Source organism: Ammospiza nelsoni, chromosome 9 (assembly GCF_027579445.1).
Source record: "Ammospiza nelsoni isolate bAmmNel1 chromosome 9, bAmmNel1.pri, whole genome shotgun sequence".
Taxonomy (NCBI): Eukaryota; Metazoa; Chordata; class Aves; order Passeriformes; family Passerellidae; genus Ammospiza; species Ammospiza nelsoni.
Window position 1 is genome coordinate 4,629,603 of NC_080641.1, and position 18,872 is coordinate 4,648,474.

The 18,872-nt window shown below is 54.7% G+C and overlaps 1 protein-coding gene across 1 annotated transcript; it reads right to left on the reverse strand.

Annotated features, from left to right (window-relative positions):
- LOC132077000 (serine/threonine-protein kinase pim-1-like) lies at positions 1-8,418 on the reverse strand. Its single transcript, XM_059478438.1, has 6 exons — positions 8,140-8,418; positions 1,913-2,512; positions 1,739-1,789; positions 1,175-1,541; positions 356-532; positions 1-107 (listed from the first exon to the last, which is right to left on the reverse strand). The coding sequence occupies exons 1-6, from the start codon at positions 8,416-8,418 to the stop codon at positions 1-3; spliced, it is 1,581 nt and encodes a 526-aa protein (XP_059334421.1).
- Positions 8,419-18,872: the final 10,454 nt, after the last annotated feature.

Consider the following 18,872-nt stretch of genomic DNA (forward strand, 5'->3'; position numbering starts at 1 on the left):
CTATGGCAGAGGAATATCCCACATCCAAGGATCACAGAACAGGTCTTCCAGTGTGGGTCTGTCCAAGGAGTTCACGGATAAACACCACCTGATCAGGTCTTTGCACTCTGGGGAGAGAAAGCAGAAACTGACGGTCAGCCAGAGAAGGCTCCTGTCTGCTTTACCCCACTATTCCCGTGCCCAGGCCATGCTGGATGTGCTCAGAGCTGGGCCTAAACTTTCCCATCAATTCCCTGTTTTGGAGGAGAGCAGGACATGTGCCACCTCCTCAGCAGCTGCCAGAGCGGGATGCCCACGACCCTGCTGCTGTCTCCCAGCACTGGGATTCCCCCCGTGCCCAGAGAAGAGGATCCACCTTGAGAGAGCCGTTGTGGCAGCGGGAGCTGGCCCCAGCTGAGGTTCTGGCCCCTCCTGAAAGGGTGCTCCCCGCAGACCATCTGGTGCAGCAGGATGCCCAGGGACCAGACTGTTGCTGCCTCGCCATGGTACCAGCCAAAGTCGTTCCATTCCGGGGGGCTGTACAACAGTGTTCCTATGGAATACAGATGGAGTTCATCAGGGGGATGCTGCTGCTCCCCGAGCCTGGCCCCAGCATCCCTGCGCCTGCGGGGGCTGCATCAGGGGCACACAGGGTGACCACTGCCCTCTCGCCAGCACCTGGGACTTGTGCACAACGTTAGGGTTGGAAAAGAAGCCTCTGGTGTTGGAAGAGGGCAGCCCTGGCTAGGCCCGACCATGACATGCAAAGGAAAAACCCACTCCATGCTGGGGAAAAAACCTGCCCTTATCCTCCCTGCCTGCATTGCCCCAAAAATATTATGAAGCCAAGGCAAACAGGGTGAGTGGAGCAGCCCAAGCCCTTCCTCTTGTCTGCACACCAAAGTGGCTGGGGCACAGGTTCCGCCCTCCCTCTCTGCTACCCCCACCCATGGGGGTTTTGGTCGGGCTGGCTGCCCCAGCCCAGCCCCAGTTCTGGGCAGAGTGGCTGGCAAAGGCTGCCAGCAGGGCTGGAAGATGGCTTCCCACCCAGCCCTGCTCTAAAGCAACTCAGCTGAAGACTCAGTGCCCTGACTGGCAGCAAAAGGGAGAATCCCCACTGCCACAGCCAGCTTGGGCTGGGAGATGTTGGGCCATGAGATGTTAGCAGCAGGAGCACAGCCCTGTGTAGGCTCACCTGCAAAGTGAGTGTAGACAGTGTCCTGCAGGTAGGTGCCACAGCCAAAGTCAATCAGTTTGGCCTGCCCGGTGTCCAGGTCAACCAGGATGTGCTCTGGCTTGATGTCACGGTGCAGGACCCCGCAGCTGGTGCAGTGCCACACGGCCTCCAGCACCTGGCGGAACAGCTCCCGCGCCACCTCCTCGGGCAGGAACTGCTGTGCCCGAATGAAACGCTGCAGGTCCTGACACTGTTCTGGCCGCTCCAGCACCATCACGATGCAGTTGGGGAGCTCGAGCCACTCCAGCAGCTGGACCACACCGGGGAAGCCAGTGGACACCTTGGCCAGCAGCACGATCTCCAGGGGTGCGCTGGTGCCGTCGGGCTGCGGGAGGAGCACGATGCCGTCAGTGGGGCCGATGCCGTGCCAGGCCTGGGGAAGCCCTCAGCCAGCCCGGGATGCTCTGCGCCCTGCGCTGGCCCCACGCCCGCTCTCCCTTGGGGCGTCCTGGCGGCTTCCACCGTGCCGGGCCTCGGCTCATTCCCGGCCGGCAGCCCCGGCTGCTGGCCCGGCTCACTCACCAGCTCGCCCCAGTGCCGGACGCGGTTCCGTGGCACCCTTTTGATGGCCACCTGCAAGCCAAGGGCAGCAGCGGGGTGAGCTCGCCGCCCGCACTGCGAGCCCCATCCTCCGCCCTCCGCCCTCCTCCTCCTCCATCCCCTCCTCCTGCGCCCGCCGCCGGCCCCGCCGCTCACCGGGGCGCCGTCCGAGAGCCGCGTGGCCGCGAAGACTCTTCCGAAGCCGCCGCGCCCCAGCAGCGATCCCAGCCGGTACCGCTCCTGCAGGGCCTCCTGCGCCGTCCCTGCGGGCGGGACGCGGCGGTCAGCGCTCGGCCCGGGGCCAGCAACGGCCCCCGAGCGCCCCTCACCCGTCCCGGGCCGGCCATGCCCAGGCGTTCGCTCCCGGGAACGCGGCACGGGAGGCTCGGGGCCGGCGGCCGCGCTGCCGAGCGGCGGAGCTCGGGCCGGGGAAGCCGCACCGGAGGCGGCGGGAGCGGCCGCGCCACGTGTGTGCTCCGCGGGGCCCGGGAGGAGCCGGGGCCAGGGCGGGGGCCGGGGTCGGGGGCGGGGCCGGGGCCGGGGCCGGGGCCGGGGTCGGGTCTGGGGCCGGGCTCGGGCCAGGCGGAGGCAAAGGGCGGCGAGGCCGTCCCCGCACCAGGCACTGATGCCCGCCCAGCAGCGCCACCGCCAGTACAGCCAGAGCCGGGCGGAGGCGAGACCGCGGCGGGACGGCCGGGGCCGGGCACGGGGCAGCCCCGCCCGGGGCCGGGGGCGGGCCGGGGGCATGGCCCGGCCCTGCAGGGGAGAGAGAAGCGGGGAGAGGAAAGGAACGCCGCGCAAGGGACCCCGAGAGAAGGGTTCCCGACAGCGGGAAAGGGAGAGAGAGAGAAAGAAAGAGAGAAAGAGAAAGAACGATTTTTCTAGTCTATCTGCTTTTGCTGCTGTCGCCGCTGCTGCTGCCGCCGCTGCTGCTGCTGCCGCTGCCGCCGCTACAACTGAAGCACCGGGGCCGTTCGTCCCCGTGTCCGTTCCCCGCTCGCCCCACGAGCCCCACGTTCGAGCCCCGCGCGCCCCGGGGACAGCCCCTCCGTCTGCCCAAACACGGGAACTTTGCAGCGCTGAGCACAGGTGCAGAGCCCTGACTCCTGCGCACTGGCACAGCGATCCCCTCGCTTGCTGCTGTGCATTGTCCTTGCTGAGCGTCAAACACTGTCGGGCCACCTTCCCTTGGGGTAGGATTCCTACCTGAGCCCAGCACTGCACTTACATCTCCAGTGTTGCTTTCCAGTAAAAACAGGGGAAGGAAAACTGTGTGTGGCTCATGGTATTTTAGAGTGTCTAAAAATCACTAAGTCACCGATCTTAGAGATGCATCTGGAATTACTGGGATGAAGAAGTAGTGCAACATGGAAAAGGGGAGCATAGAAATAAATAGAGGAAAACATCTTGGATTGTTTCTTTCATTTTCATTTCACTTCTGGAAAGCTGTTTCAATTTTCCAGGAATCTTCTCCTGTCTGCTCTTCCCAATAATCACTCATGGAGAATAGGGTCAATTTTCTGTCACAAGATTTGCCACCAGGAAATGATGCCACTGGTGAAATTTTCATTGTAACTGTTTGTGCTTGCTTAGGGCTAATTTTGGTAGGAAGCCTCCAAAAGGGGTCCGCCTAGAAAGCGAATTGAAGCGGCCCCTCCCCCTACTAGGTCAGGAAAAGACTTCACTTGAGAAAAGTGAAAAAACCCCAGTTTATTTAACAAGTAAAGTATTCACAAGCATGAAAAATGAATAATATTAAATCAAACCTCTGACAGTGGTGAAGAGATGGCAAATTCAGAAAGTCCTTTTTGTGGGTTGTAGTTGGCTCACTCGGTCCCATCTAAGTACCTCTGGTTCTGGAATGCAGCGTCCCAGAGCTTGGTGGGCCACAGGTGTGAGCTGCTGCTGGTGTTTTTCTGGGTTTTCAATCCAGAGCAGGTGTAAACAGTTCCAAAAAAAAGGAAAGCCACAGTCCAAGGAACTTTTCTTCCTAAGGTGGCTAAAATCAAATTGCTGGACCTTGGCTGTGAATGCATCGGGAAATTTCCAAATCTGGGCACTGGCGGTCCCAGCAAACACCAGATCTGGATGGTGCTGGTGCCAGAACCTGCAGATTTCCAAATTTTGGCTTTCTGTGCCAGCAAATCCCTGGACTTGGGCCGTGCCAGCACCAGGAAGTTTTCAGATCTGGGCGCTGGCACTGCCAGCCAGCACCAGATCTGGGTGGTGTCATTGCCAGCGACAGGAATCTGCCAGATTTGGGTTCTGCTGGCACTGAGAAATTTCCAAATCTGGGTTCTGGTGCAGGAAACACAAGATGTGGGTGGTGCCAGACCCAGCAGCAGGAAGCTGCCACAGGTTTTGGATTTCTGTGCCAGCAAATTGCTGCACTTGGGCTGTGTCAGAATAGGGAAATTTCCAGATCTGGGCACTGGCAGTGCCAGCAAACAGCCCATTTCAGGCTCCAGGCTCCAGGAAGGACTGGATCTGGATGCCTTCCTCTTTTCTTTCCTTCTTTCCTTCCATCTTTCTTGGGATCCTGCTGCCAACAAACTCCAGATTGGGCGGTGTTGGCAAGAGGAAATTGCCAGGTTTTAGCTTTCTTTGCCTGCAAATTCTGGATATGGGTGGTGCCAGAAGAGGGAAATTGCCAGATGTGGGCACTGGCAGTGCCAGCGCACACCAGATCTGGGTGGGGAATGTGCTGGCACTGAGAAATTTCCAGATGCCTATTTTCTGTGCCAGCAAACTGCTGGAATTAGGCTGTGCAGGCATCTGAAAAATTCCGGATCTGGGTACTGGCAGTGTCAGCAAACCCGAGATCGGGTTGCTGTAGGTACCAGGTCTTTGCTTGGTTTTGGCTTTCTTTGCCAGCAAATTGCTGCACTTGGGCTGTGCCAGAATAGGGAAATATCAAGATCTGGGAACTGGCAGTGCCAGCAAACACCACATTTCAGGAAGGATTGGATCTGGACCCGTTCCCTCCCTGCCTCCCTCCCTCAACAAGGTGCCAGAGTGGCTGGAGAGCAACCAGGCAGAAAGGGAACCTGCAGGGACTGATGGAGAGCAGGCTGGACATGAGGCAGCAGAGTGCCCAGGTGGCCAAGGAGGCCAATGGCTCCTGGCCTGGCTCAGGAATGGTGTGGCCAGCAGGAGCAGGGCAGGGATTGTTCCCCTGTGCTCAGCACAGCTTGGGCAGCACCTCGAGTGCTGTGTCCACTTCTGGGCCCCCCAATTTAGGAAGGACATGGAGGGGCTGGAGCGTGTCCAGAGAAAGGCAACAAGGCTGGGGAGGGGTCTGGAGCACAAGAGCTTTGAGGAGTGGCTGAGGGAGCTGCTGGGGTTGTTTATCCTGGAGGAGAGGAGGCCCAGGGGAGACAGTGTCAGGGCATAGGTTGGACTTGATGATCTCCATGGTCTGTTCCACCCTTGCTGATTCTGGGGTTCTCTGAAAGCACCCTTGGAGCAGTTGCAGGATGAGCCCTGGGCCTCCTGTTCAGAAGCTGCAGCAGCCCAGGTCCCTCAGCTTCTCCTGCCAGCCCCAAAGCCCATCCTGTCAGTCCTGCAGAGCCTCTGCAGCTCCTCCTCACTGCCCAGAACAGGGAGCCCCAGAGCCAGACACAGCAGCCCAGATGTGCCCCCCTGGCCTGGGGTGCCTCTGGCAAGGGAGCAGCACCAGGCACTGCAGGAGCCTGCAGACAATTGATCTGAAGACCAAACCTCCTTAGCTCCTTCTGAAAGAGCAGGAACAGTTCCTCATTCCAGAGTGGTGGAATGCTGGGCACCGCAGCTCTGGGTGAGGACTGGACACAAGTTTGCTCCCACTGAGTGCTGGGATGGGTTCTGCAGCAGCTCTGGGCTCCTGTGCTTGCCAGGCACAATGAGGAGAGAAGGAGCCAAGTGCACTGATGTGGGAAATGGGTTTGTAGAAAGTTTTTAGGGCCTAATAGAAGGCCCAGAAAGTATGAATCAGTATATAAATCTTGAGACAAGTAATGGTAACTTAAACATTTCCATGGAATAGGACAGATATTGTTGAGAGAGGAATGCAGCTGGAAAAAAGTTTCAAAAGATGGCCTTGCAAATAAGATTTTGGAAAAACAGAGCTATGAAAGATGCATTGTAGTGGGACCCACAAAGAGTGTTTTTAAATCATTGGCTTTAAGGCATCTACAACATGGCATGGCAAAAGGCTGAAAGACCAAGAAACGCTTATAGTGTATTATAATTAGGAAGTAGTTGGCTTCTGATTGTGATGGCATGAATTATAACATCTGTATTGTCTCACCCTTCTCATAAGACTGAAGATTGAATAAAAGCTTTTAAAACACCTCTCAGTGTCCCCATCTCTAGGTCAAGAAAAGAGTATTATCCAACACACTGACACACCTTTGCCTCGAGCATAGCCCAGCCTGGACCAAACACACTGAAAGGTTTCCCCTTTGGCCCATGTCTCGAAACATCAGGTCTGCTGTTTGACAACTCAGGTTGGGTTTGTGTCAAGGAGTTCCCTCAGAAATACTGGGTTTGTCTTCCTCTGTGCCTTCCCCTCAGCAGCCTTGGGGATGCTCCTGTGTGAAGCCATCTGTCTCACACAGTTTGAGACAACTTCCAACAGGATATTGTGCAAGAAGTCGTCTCCTCTAAAGTGTGCCAACAATCCCTTTCCAGCAATAGGAAATTATTACTAATGGATGAAAGTGGCAAACCCCCAACAGTTTATTATCAAACAGAATCGCCCCATGACACGCGTTCCAAGAAGGCGCCGGGGTCTCTCTCGGAAGAACAGGAGCTGTCACGGGGCAGTTCCAGCAGCTGATGGAAGCTCGGGGACTCATCCGGTGTCGGCTTTCTCCCACGGCAGAGCTCCATGGGGCGGGCAGGGCAGTGAAGCAGCTGGGCTGGAGCCCCTCGCTGCCTTGTCTCCCCGGCGTGGCTCAGCTCACAGACTCTCGGGCTGGGAGCGGGGCCGCTCCGCTCCTGCCGGCACCGTGTCCCTGGGCTTGGACAAACAGTTTCCTGCCAGGAGAGCCCTGCACACTGCTCCACAGATCTTTCATAAAGGCCCAAACCAACTCCAAACACTCTGTCTGCAGCAGCTTTGCACAAAGGGCTGCAGCAATCCGGGACAGCTGCAAGTGAGTGTCGGAAGGCTCCTGTCTTGTTCCTGACAGCAGAATTCTTGATGATCTGATGCAGTTTTCTTCAGATGTAACATGAGAGCTGAGGTTTTTTTGTTAAAATATTTCATGATGAGTAACAAGCCTTGGGTGCATGAGGTACAGGACTGACATGCCAAAGCATGAGCATATCCTCCAAAGTGGCCGGTTTAATTGTCCATTTTGTTACTCTTGTATTTACTCCACACTAATAAGGAAAACCAAGCTTTGCCCTGAGGCAAAACAGACATGGGATACACTACAGTCCCTCGCAGGCTCAGCAGGGCTGGCAGTGACAAAGCAGGTCGTCTGCTTCATTGTGAACCACTACAGAGCTGCGTCCCAATGTGGTTTAAGTAGCGTGGTATTATTAAGAGCTCCTTTTCTGCATGAGACACAAAAAGGAGATCCCAAATGATCTTCTGCAAACAAGGTGCAAACAACACAGCTGCACTGCTGTCCCGGGTAAATATACGTACAGGTGAACTTTGCCAAAGCAGTGCATCATTTCCCAGTGAAATACATGACCTCTTCTTACCTATGGAAGTGTGATTGAAGACCCCTGTGAGCCAGATCTGTGGGAGATTGCAAAGGAGCAAAGCTTTGGGATTTGGGCACACTTCTCTTGGTTTCTTCGCTCAGGCCTTTGGTGAGCACAGAACACACCTAGGTAGAAAACCTTTGACTAGACAGGATCTTTTGGATCCATTGTCCCCCAAACATGTCAATGTGTGGCCCTGTTGTAATGCCAAGTAACAAAGAGCAGCACAGATGACACAAAGAAAACATGGCCAAAGAGGAAGAGAGAGGCCCAATGAGGAAAGGATGTAGTGAGACACTGGCACATCGAGTGAGCTGCACTCCCATAATCTCTAGGCTAGCAGGTCCTGGTCTCACATTCTCCTTTTGATTTTTTCAATTGTGTTTATTTATTTACTTTTTTTCATCATCAAAATAAAATATATAGAATTAAAAAGAATGTCATCAAAACTTAAAGACAGAATCAAAACACATTAATTCAAAACTAACCCTAACCCTAACCCTAACCCTAACCCTAACCCCAACCCTAACCCCTAACCCTAACCCTAACCCCAACCCTAACCCCAACCCTAACCCTAACCCCAACCCTAACCCCAACCCTAACCCTAACCCCAACCCTTACCCTAACTCTGACTGGGGCCGTGTGTCCCTAATTTTCCCCATTTTTCCCCAATGTTTCCTCACTGTGTCTCGGATTCCACCCCGATATTCCCCCCGGGGATCCCCGGCCGTGCCCGGTTCTTTACCCCGATCTCGCCCGGCTGTGCCCGGTTCTTTTCCCCGATCCCACCCGGCCGTGCCTGGTTCTTTACCCCGATCCCACCCAGCCGTGCCCGGTTCTTTTTCCCGATCTCGTCCGGTCATGTCCGGTTCTTTACCCCGATCCCGCCCGGCCGTGCCCGGATCTTTTCCCCGATCCCGCCCGGCCGTTCCCGGTTCTTTACCCCGATCCCGCCCGGCCATGCCCGGTTCTTTACCCCGATCCCGCCCGGCTGTGCCCGGTTCTTTTCCCCGATCCCGCCCGGCCGTTCACGGCCCTCGCCGGTCCCCGTGCCCGGGCCGGCCCTGGGGCTCTCCCTTGCTGGCCCCGGGCGGGTGCGGGAGAGAGAAAATCCAATAAAATGGAACAAAACCCAATCCAACCGTGCGGGGCCTCGGTGGGGTTTGGGGTGCACAGCTGGGATTTGGGGCGTGCGGGTGGCACCTGGGGCTCCCTCCCGGGTGGGGTTTCGGGTCAGCTGGGGCCAGTTCGGGGCTCCCGTCGACAGAGGAGCCGGGCCCGGTCGGAGGAGTCCGCAGGGGATTTGGGGGCAGCTGAGCTGGTTTTGGGGGAAACGGGGGCATTTTGGGGGCTCCAAGATGAATGCTGGGATGACCTGGGGGCATTTTGGGGCTCCCGAGTGGGTTTTCGGGGCACTTGGAGGCATTTGGACAGTCCCGGAGGGATGCTGAGCTGAACTTGTGGCCATCGCAGCTCAGCAAGGAAAGAAAAGCTAAAACAGAAAGCCTGAAAGCCAGGCAGAAAGAAATTCCCAATTTTTAACCCCAAAAATGCCGGTTGGAGCCCTAAACACTCCAAGATTTTCTCCCTGCAAGGACCCAAAATTCCCATTTCCCCCCTTTCTCAGGCCCTACAAATGCAGGATTTTACCCCAAAAATCCGGAGATCCATCCCTAAAAGATTCGGGTTTTGAAGCCCAGAAATGCCGGGCTTCAACCCCAAACAATCCGATTTTGAACCCCAAATCTTCCCCGATTTTTTTCCCCTTCCAGGACCCAAAGGTCCCGGTCTGGAACGCCCAGAGTCGCGATTTTCAAGCCCAACATTCCCGGGTTTTCACCCCCAAAATCCCCACCCAAATCCATGCCCAGAACGGGGGGGATTGAAGCCCAAAAGCCCCGACTTTTCGGGCCGGAGTTCCGGGAATTTCCCGCCAAAATGCCCCGGATGTTTCCCGCCAAAATGCTCAGGGCTTCCGGGCGCGGCAATGGTGGCGGCGGGATCGGCCCGGCTCAGGTTGGGGGTGTCCGCGGGGGGGGTTGGGGGGAATCGGGGGGATTTTGGGGCTGCTGGGGGGATCGGGGGGCTGCCAGGCCGGTTTTGGGGTGAATCGGGGCCGTTTCTGGACTCGCATCGAGCGCGGCCGAACCGAGCGCGGCATAGGCGGCGGCGGGAAGGGGGCGGGGGGGCAGCGGTGGCGGGAGCGGCCGGGCCGGGGCGGAGGTGTCCGGGGGGGATTTTGGGGGTATTTGCGGGGACTCTGGGGCAATTGGGGGGGATTTTGGGGCTCCGAGGCCGGTTTTGGGGGGGATTTGGGTGGTTTCTGGGCTCTCATAAGCGGCGCCGAGCCAAGCGCGGCAGAGGCAGGGGAGGGGGGGCGCAGCAGCGGGAGCAGCCGGGCCAGGGTGGAGGCATCCGGGGGGGGATTTGGGGATGGTAGCCGAGGCTGGAAGGGTCCTGAGGCGATTTTGGGGGTAGTTGAGGCTTTTTGGGGGGTTTTGGGGGGAACTGGGGGGGTTTTGGGGCTCCCGGGTGAGGTTTTGGGGGGGTCCGTGAGGGGTCGTGGGGGTCCTGGATGGGATTTGGGGAGATGGGAGGGATTTGGGGGTGAATGCGGGGGATTTGGGGGCTGGCAGGTGAATCTTGGGGGGGAATTGGGCCATTGTGGGGGTCCCGAGTTGCTTTTCCCAATCTTTACCCCCAAGTTCCTGATATTTCGGCCGCCGGTCCCTGCGCCCGTTCCCCGCTGGCCCCACAAGCCCCACGTGCGAGCCCCACGCGCCCCCGGGACGGCCCCTGCTTCTGCCCCAACATGGAAAAGGGGAGCGCAGAAATAAATAGAGGAAAACATCTTGGATTGTTTCTTTCGTTTTCATTTCACTTCTGGAAAGCTGTTTCAGTTTTCCAGGAATCTTCTCCTGTCTGCTCTTCCCAAGAATCTCTCATGGAGAACAAGGTCAAGCTTCTGTCGCAAGATTTGCCACCAGGAAATGATGCCACTGGTGAAGTTTTCATGGTTACTGTTTGTGCTTGCTTAGGGCTAATTTTGGGAGGAAACCTCCAAAAGGGGTCCGCCTAGAAAGCCTCTGCCCGTTCTAGTTCAGGAAAAGACTTCCCTTGAGAAAAGTGAAAAAACCCCAGTTTATTTAACAAGTAAAGTATTCACAAGCATGAAAAATTAATAATAATAAATAAAGTCTCGGACAGTGCTGAAGAGATGCAATTCAAAAAGTCCTTTTTGTGGGTTGTAGTTGGCTCCCTCGGTCTCTTCTAAGTCCCTCTGGCGCTGGAATGCAGCATCCCAGAGCTCAGGGGCCACAGGTGTGAGCTGCCGGTGTTTGTCTGGGTTTTCAGTCCAGAGCAGGTGTAAACAGTTCCAAGAAAAAGGAAAGTCACAGTCCGAGGAACTTCTCTTCCTAAGGTGGCTAAAATCAAATTGCTGGACCTTGGCTGTGAATGCATCGGGAAATTTCCAAATCTGGGCACTGGCGGTCCCAGCAAACACCAGAGCTGAATGGTGCTGGAGCCAGAACCTGCAAATATCAAAATTATGGCTTTCTGTGCCAGCAAATCACTGGGCTTGGGCTGTGCCAGCACCAGGCAGTTTTCAGATCTGGGCGCTGGCACTGCCAGCAAACACCTGATCTGGGTGGTGTCGTTGCCAGTGACAGAAATCTGCCAGATTTGGGCTGGTATCGGGAAATTTCCAAATCTGGGTTCTGGTGCAGGAAACACAAGATGTGGGCATTGCCAGACCCAGTAGCAGAAAGGTGAAAGGTTTTGGATTTCTGTGCCAGCAAATTGCTGCACTTGGGCTGTGTCAGAATAGGGAAATTTCCAGATCTGGGCACTGGCAGTGCCAGCAAACACCAGTGAAACCTTCTGGTCCTCGTCTGCACTGTTGACCAGTGGTTTCCCTGAGAACCAGCTCTGGCAACTTTACAGACAGCGACTGCTTTAATCTTGTTGTCTGGAAACAGAATTTTACTGAAGGCAAACACGACAAACAGGACGGCGTACACAGTACAGAGAGAGAAGCAGAAAAAGGCCTGGGTCCAGGGTCTAGCAGGAATATTTATACATTTATTTATGGGGAGGGGTTAAGGTGGGATCTGAGGGAAGGACCCAAGAGGAAGGAAGGATTAAGAATATTACAGTTTTTGCAGTATAAAGTAACCAATGGTAGCAAAAAGAACTCAGAACTTTCTAGTAACAATTGCATAACTGAACAAGAGGATCATGGGCGGGAGCTCCTGCTGACCCCAACTGAAGAGGGTTTTCCCACGGCCTTAAGCCGAGGTCTCCCTCTTCTTTTAAACAAACCCCAACACACCAGATCTGGGCAGTGCCGGGTTTTGGCTTTCTTTTCCAGACAATTGCTGCATTTGGGTAGTGCCAGCACCAGGAAATTGCCAGATCTGGGCACTGGCGGTGCCAGCTAACCGCAGATCTGGGTGCTGCCGGTGCTATCACCAGAAAATTGCAAGGTTTTGTCTTTCTGTGCCAGCAGACTGCTGGACTTGGGCTGTGCTGCCACTGGGAAACTGCTGGATCTGAGCACTGGCAGTGCCAGCAAACACCAGATCTGGGTGGTGTCTCCTAGTGTGTTTTTATACTTTGCAATACTTTGCAATAGTTTTGTTTTTGAATCCCCGTCTTTTTCCCAAATGGTTCATCCCAGATGGTACCTCCCTCCCTTTACCTGTGTAATCCCTTTCCCTTGCTGAGATCATCCCCAAATCCTCACCCTGGCTCTCTGTCAATCACTCAGCATCCCATCCCCTCCATCTAGAAGCTTCGCTCCAGGATGTTGAGTGATTAGCCAGCGGCCGGGGGTCAGCGCCCCAAGCCTTGCCCCATATGCTGTCCTAAATGTCTGTCCCCCAGTCCCCATGCCTTAGGGTCACTTATTGGTTAGTATTGGCAGGGACAGTGTGTGTGCCAGGGACCAGCAGGGAGTGGAGCTCACTGGGCACAGGCCTGGCCAGGGTGGGGTCACCCTGAGATCAGGGACTGAATGTCTGCAGTGAGCCAGGAGAGCTCTGCAGCCCAGGGACACAGCAGGCACAGGGAAAGGGGTCTGGGCACTGACTCCTCTGACCCTCAGGGAGCTCCCCCAGGAGGATCCAGGGCAGCCCCGAGCCCCTCTGGCAGCCCTGGAACAAGGCAGGCACCTCTGAGCCCCTCCATGGCTGCGCAGAGCCTGTGTGGGAGGGGGTCAGTGCAGGGAGCACCATCAGCTGCCTCTGTGTGCCAGGCTGAGCAGCAGAGCCCAGCAGAGGCACCCAGGGCCCCGGGCAGCACAGCCCCCGTGCTCTGCAGAGCAGCAGCCCCAGCTCAGGCTCTGGGGTGCAGGGCAGGGGCTGCAGCAGTGGCTGCTCGGGCCAGCGCAGACGCGTTCCCCTGGGAAGGGCTCTGGGGGCAGCTGGCATGGGCCAGGAGCAGAGCAGGAGCCCGTGGGGGTGCAGAGGAGCCCTGGCAAGAGGCTGCCCTGTCCCTGGGCCAGCAGGAGCTGCCTGAGGAGCCCCGGGGCCAACTCTGCTGCTGTGCTGGGCAGCAGGGCTGTCCCTGGGGCTGCAGGAGCTGCCCGAGCTGAGCATCTGCTGAGCATTCCAGACACAGAGTGGCTGTCCCTGACCTCCAGGGCCGCCAGTTCCTGCTGCCGGGCCAGACCTGACTCTGCTGCTCTGCTGGGCTGGGGCTGGGGCAGGGAAAGGCTGAACTGGGCAGTGCCAGGGAGAGGAAAACAATGGAGCCTGTCCCCACAAGTCCCCACAGTGTCAGAATGGTCTCCATGGATCCATGAGGGCTCACAGTGTCACAATGGCCCCTTGGTTCTATGGAGTCCCACAGGGTCACCATGATCCCCTGGTTACACAAGGCACAGCGGGGTCACAAGGGCCCCTTGGTTCTGTGGAGCCGCACAGGGTCAGTTTTGCCAGTGGGCAGAGTCAGCACCAAAGACACAGACTCCAGCTGAAGAAATTGTGTAATTTATATGATGTATGTGTGCAAAAATTACAAAAGCATAAGCTCAGCAAAGACACATACTTATTAGAAAATAATTACAAAAGCAGAAGCTCAGCAATGCACCCAACCATCCCCACCAAAGATTGCAGCAGTGATTAACAAAGATCCAGCAGCATTTTCCCTCAGCCTTTACCATCCCCCAGACCCACACAGCAGCTGGGGAAGCTGTCACAGCCAAGGGCTGCAGAGCCACTCCTGGGCACTGGGAATTCCTGCAGGTGCCTCCAGCCCCAGGTGAGGCTCCAGCCCCGCTGGGAGAGGGCCCAGCTCTGACAGTGCTGAATGAACAAACTGACAGCACTGCTAGTGGGGCAACATCTGCTTTCATCCTCCTGTGGGGTCCCTCCCAAAGCCTGGCCAGGGCTCAGGAGGAACCAAGGGAGCTGACTTTGATCCTTCAGCCCCAAACAAAGCCAGATGGGGCCTTGTCTGATTTTTAAATACAGAAAGGTAAATCCACATTTCACCCATGAACACATACAGAGATCACATTGCTAATAATATTAGCAATATAAATATAAATTCATTAAGATAAATTCATTAAGATAAATTCATTAATGAGCAGATACAAATATAACCTTTGCTTGGAAGGTTCATCTGGAGCTCAGCTTTGCCTCAGGGCCCATTGTTCAGGCCTCGGTCAGGGCCTGGTGAGGCCTCAGTGCTTCAATCAGTGCTTTGACCTACAGATGAACTGCAACCTTCAGAACAATTTCAATAACACAGTTTAGATTTAGGTATTAGGTATAAAGGCATTGCCTCTTGTTCTTCAATTAAGTGCTGTTCAAGTTCATTACTCAGAGCTATAATTTGCATTCCTTTTAAAACATGCCTAATTAGTTGCTATTCTCTGTTCTTTATCAAATGCTTCTGTTTTTTCTTGAGACTGTGTCTCTCTTTAGACAAGTCTCAGTACTCCATTTCCAGCACAAGGTGTCACAACAACTCTAACATTAAATCATAACACACCAAGTGCTCACACTGCAATGATCACAGTGACTGCCACAAATTTATTTCACAGCAGCCTCTAATTTGGGACCCAATCCCACCAGGAAGAATTTTCTTCTTTCTGCCACTGTTCTCCTCATCTTCCTATTGAGGTGATTCCTGGTTGTTGGACCTCAAACCGAGCACTGATAGACATTCCTGCCACATTCCGGTCCTGGAACAGCCCAGGTTCCTGCCTGGCCAGCAAGCAGATAATCCAAGGCCGTGAGGTTCTGCAGAGCCCCATTTGTGTTTGTTGGAGCACACAGCATGTGCTACTGGATATCTTAACAGCATCACTTATTATTTCTTCTAATAATTGATTTAGCTCATTAATGTAAATTGGGTGCAGCCATGCAGGGGGTTTCCATTTCCCCATGGGCCATTGTTAAGGGCATGGAGCAAATCTGGGACAGGTTCCCATCTCCTCATTTTTTCAACTGCTCCTTTAACAACCCCTTCACCTGTTCAACCAGTCCTGCAGCTTGTGGATTGTCTGGGATATGAAAAACCCAGCAGTCTTAATCACTGCATTTTTCACAGTAACAGACAAAGCATTGCACATCACAGCATCAGCAAATCCTATAAAAATAGCCAATTTCATCCCTTCCTCCTTTATTCCTTGTATACAATCTCACTAAGCTTACCACTGACATTTGGGTCTTGGCCAGACCTTTTCTGTGGGGTATTCAGTGTCACAGTGAGCGGCTAAAGCTGACATATTATAATTGTCAGCCATATTTCACTGGGTCAATTTCAATTACATAGATAAAAATATAAATTACTGTCTTATATATAACTATTAAAATCAATTATTGTTATTGTTATTATTATTGTTATTGTTATTATTTAACTTGCACAAATGAACCTGAGCTCAAGATTGGAACCTTTTGTCACTCTGTGTGGGAGTATTTCAACAACAGTTTTTCCTTCTGTTGGTGCTGTTTAATAAAATTCACCCTCGTCTGCCCAAACCCACAAGGTCTTTTCCTTTTTCATGTGCATTTGAAGTCATCCAGGGGTTCAGCTTCTTTTACCCGACTGCCCCACTGCTCCCACGGGGCTCTGACCTCAGCCCACTCCAGAGCCAGGGAACTCCAGGGAAGGGCTTCCCAGCTGGGAATTTCTGATGGGACTGATTATTCACATTTACATTTAAAAAGTGACATTTTGTTTGGATCTGGCCAGACTGTGCCAGTTTTGTTTTACCGGTGGGCAGAGTCAGCACCAAAGACACAGACTCCAACTGAAGGAATCAGTGTCATTCACTGCAGCTCAAAGCAGCAAAGAATCACAAAAGGAGCAGCTCAGCAATGCACCCAACCATCCCCACCAAAGATTGCAGCAGTGATTAAGAAAGATCCAGCAGCATTTACCCTCAGCCTTTACCATCCCCCAGACCCACACAGCAGCTGGGGAAGCTGTCACAGCCAAGGGCTGCAGAGCCACTCCTGGACACTGGGAACTCCTGCAGGTGCCTCCAGCCCCAGGTGAGGCTCCAACCCCGCTGGGAGAGGGCCCAGCTCTGACAGTGCTGAATGAACAAACTGACAGCACTGCTCGTATGGCAACATCTGCTTTCATCCTGCTCTTGGGTGCCTCCCAAAGCCTGGCCAGGGCTCAAGGAGGAACCAAGGGAGCTGACTTTGATCCTTCAGCCCCAAACAAAGCCAGATGTCAGATTTCATGGCCTTGTCTGGCTTCTAAATACACAAAGGTCAATACATGTTTCACTAATGAGTGGCTACATCTATCACAGGGCTAATGACCATGCATATTTCATCAGGGAGCAGATACAAAGATAACCTTTGGATGGAAGGTTCATCCAGAGGCCACCTTTGGCTCAGGACCTGCTGTCCAGGCCTCACTCAGGGCTCGTGTCCAGGCCTTGGCACTTCAGGGAAGTGGTTTAGTGCTGGGCTTGGCACTGATGGGTGAGCGGCTGTACTGGGTGAGCTCAGAGGGCTTTTCCAACAGAAAGGATTCTGTGATTCCATGATTCTATCCACTGCATTCAGCTGGGGCTATTTTAGCAGCATTACTTTGTTCCAAAAGTTCCCTCTTGCCCAGCTCCTGTGGCCTGAGGCTTCAGCTCCTTCAGCTCCTGGTGCTGAGCTGCTCATGCTGAATGAGACGACTCGGAGAGAAGAACACAGTCCATGCAATTCCTTCTGGGACACGGAGAGGGGAGGCTGTGCAAACAGGAGCATTGTTTGCTGTGGCCTCTCTCTGCCCTTCACGCCTTTCAGTGCTTTGAACCAGCCAAGAGCTTTCTCCAAGAGTGCAATGGAGCAGCTGTTCCTGCTCCCGGGCCTGGCTCTCTCCAGTCTCTGCCCTTGCCTGCTTCTGTCCCTCTTGCTGTGCCCTGTGTTCCCCCAGGGCTCGCTGGCTGCTGCCCAGGACTGTGGCACTGGCACAGATCCAGTGCTCCAGAGCCTCCTTTCTGTGCCCTTGCAGCTGCCTGGGCACAGCAGCCTTTTCCATCTGGAAGCTCCCCATGGACAGGGAGTGCCCAGCTCCGTTCCTTGCACAGCCTCCAGGAGCCCAGGGCTGCCATCTCCAGTCCCTGCTGGCACTGGGGGCTCCCAGGTGCCTCAGGCTGCTGTGACACCGCTGCACACTGGAGGGAAGAGGGGCAGGGGCTGTGCTCAAAGTCAGCTCCATGTGCTGCTGCTGCTGCTGCTGCTGCTGTGGGGTCATTTGTGCAGCCCTGGCCCAGAATCAGGGATCAGATCCTGCCAGTCTCTTCCAGCCCTGGCTGCTCAGAGTTTGGGCCTTGGAGCCTCAGGTGGCCAAAGGCAGCTGCTGCTGGTCCCTCTGTGTGCCCGTGTTCAGCAGTGCTGCCCCATCAGTCTGTGCCCAGCAATGGGGAAAAGCCTCAGCCCTGCAGGGCCAGGAGCTGCCGGGCTCTGCCTGAGCAGCTCAGCCAGCAGGAAGGGAGCTGCTCCACACGGGAACCAGGAGCAACGGACATTCCTTTGATAGGACATGTTTTCTATTGAAAGGAAAAAAAAGGAAAAAAGAAAAATAGGTAAATTGTAAAAGATAAGAGTAAAATCCAAGTGTAAGAGAAAAAACATAACATACAGTTACTGAAAAAATCAAAACATAAATGCCAAGTTACATTCTTTGCATTAAGAGGTAAATGATCTTTTTAAAAAGACAACTCAGTTATTTACATTGTAAATGTGCCGATGGCGTGCATCCATCTTACTGACCTCAGCAGCCTTTTAAAAGATTTTGGGCTTTGTTTCCAAACATTTGAAATTTGTATTTGAAATTGTGGTTGAAGCAAGAGGAAATTGCTTTGTGCCCTTCCAGCTCCAAGCAGGACTGGGAATGGAAACTCTGTCAAAGCCCAAATCCTTTAGAAGATTACCTTCCTTCTCAGCCTGGGAATGAGCTGCACATTCCCTTTGAAACTGTCAGGGATCTCTTAGAGACACAAAGTCCCACTGACAGGTTTTTGCTCTGGTTTGGCAGTGCAGAAGGGCAATTCTCCATCCACCAGCTCCAGACTGCACTGCCTCAGGAGCACGGCCCACTCGCCAGCTTTGGCCCACTCGTGGCACTTCTAGAGGAGGAAGAAAGTGCAATTGCACAATTCCAGCCAATCAAGAAGGAAGAATGGGACAGACAGAACACCCTGTGCAGATCCAGGCGTTCAGCCGGGACTGTGGAGAGTTTGGGTCCTTGCTAGTTGCATGTGTGTCCCCAGCTGCAATCTCTGGGCCCTGCAGCAGTGTCTCACTCACCTACCAAAGCAGAAAGCTCAGGCGCTGTGCTCGGAAGGGGCTCGTCCGATGCAGAGCTGTCAGAGCAATGTGAGGGCAGAGCCAGCCCAGCTGGGCCCAGGGCTGAGCCCAGCAGAGCCCTGGCAGAGCCCAGAGCAGCCTCAGCACCCGCAGAGCCCGGCTGCAAGGAGAGAAAGCAGAAAGTGCCCGTCAGCTGAGGGCTCCTGTGCCCTTGTGCCAAGGCCTGCGGTGCCCAGGTCATGCTGGCTGTGCCCAGAGCTGTGCCCAGAGCTGCCCATCCCTGCTGCCTTTGGCAGCAGAGCAGGAGGGCAGCACATGTGCCCAGCCTGCAGCCAGCCAGGGCACATCCAGCCCTCAGCAGCTGCCCAGAGCAGGATGCTCCTGTGCTCGCTGCCAGCTCCCAAAAGCTCTGATCCCACCCTGCCAAGCACACAGGGACCCACCTCACGCCAGCCACGGCTGGAAGAAAAGCTGCTCCCAAACCATGGCCTCAGCCTTCTCCAAGGGCACGGCCCATCCACGCCACAGGTGCTCCCCAGCACTTCCCCATCCACACTGGATCACCTGGAACATTTCCTCTGCTAAAACAAACAACACATTATTGAAAAGAGATTAGATGCAAAAAGGGAAAACAAGTAAAACGG

Coding starts and splice junctions, on each gene's coding strand:
- LOC132077000 (XM_059478438.1), bottom strand. CDS start 8,418: ATGGCCGGGCGGGATCGGGGTAAAGAACCGGGAACGGCCGGGCGGGAT. Junction 2,513..8,139: donor GGGGTGGAATCCGAGACACA/GTGAGGAAACAT, acceptor TCTCCCCTGCAG/GGCCGGGCCATGCCCCCGGC. Junction 108..355: donor GCCACAACGGCTCTCTCAAG/GTGGATCCTCTT, acceptor TTCTCTCCCCAG/AGTGCAAAGACCTGATCAGG.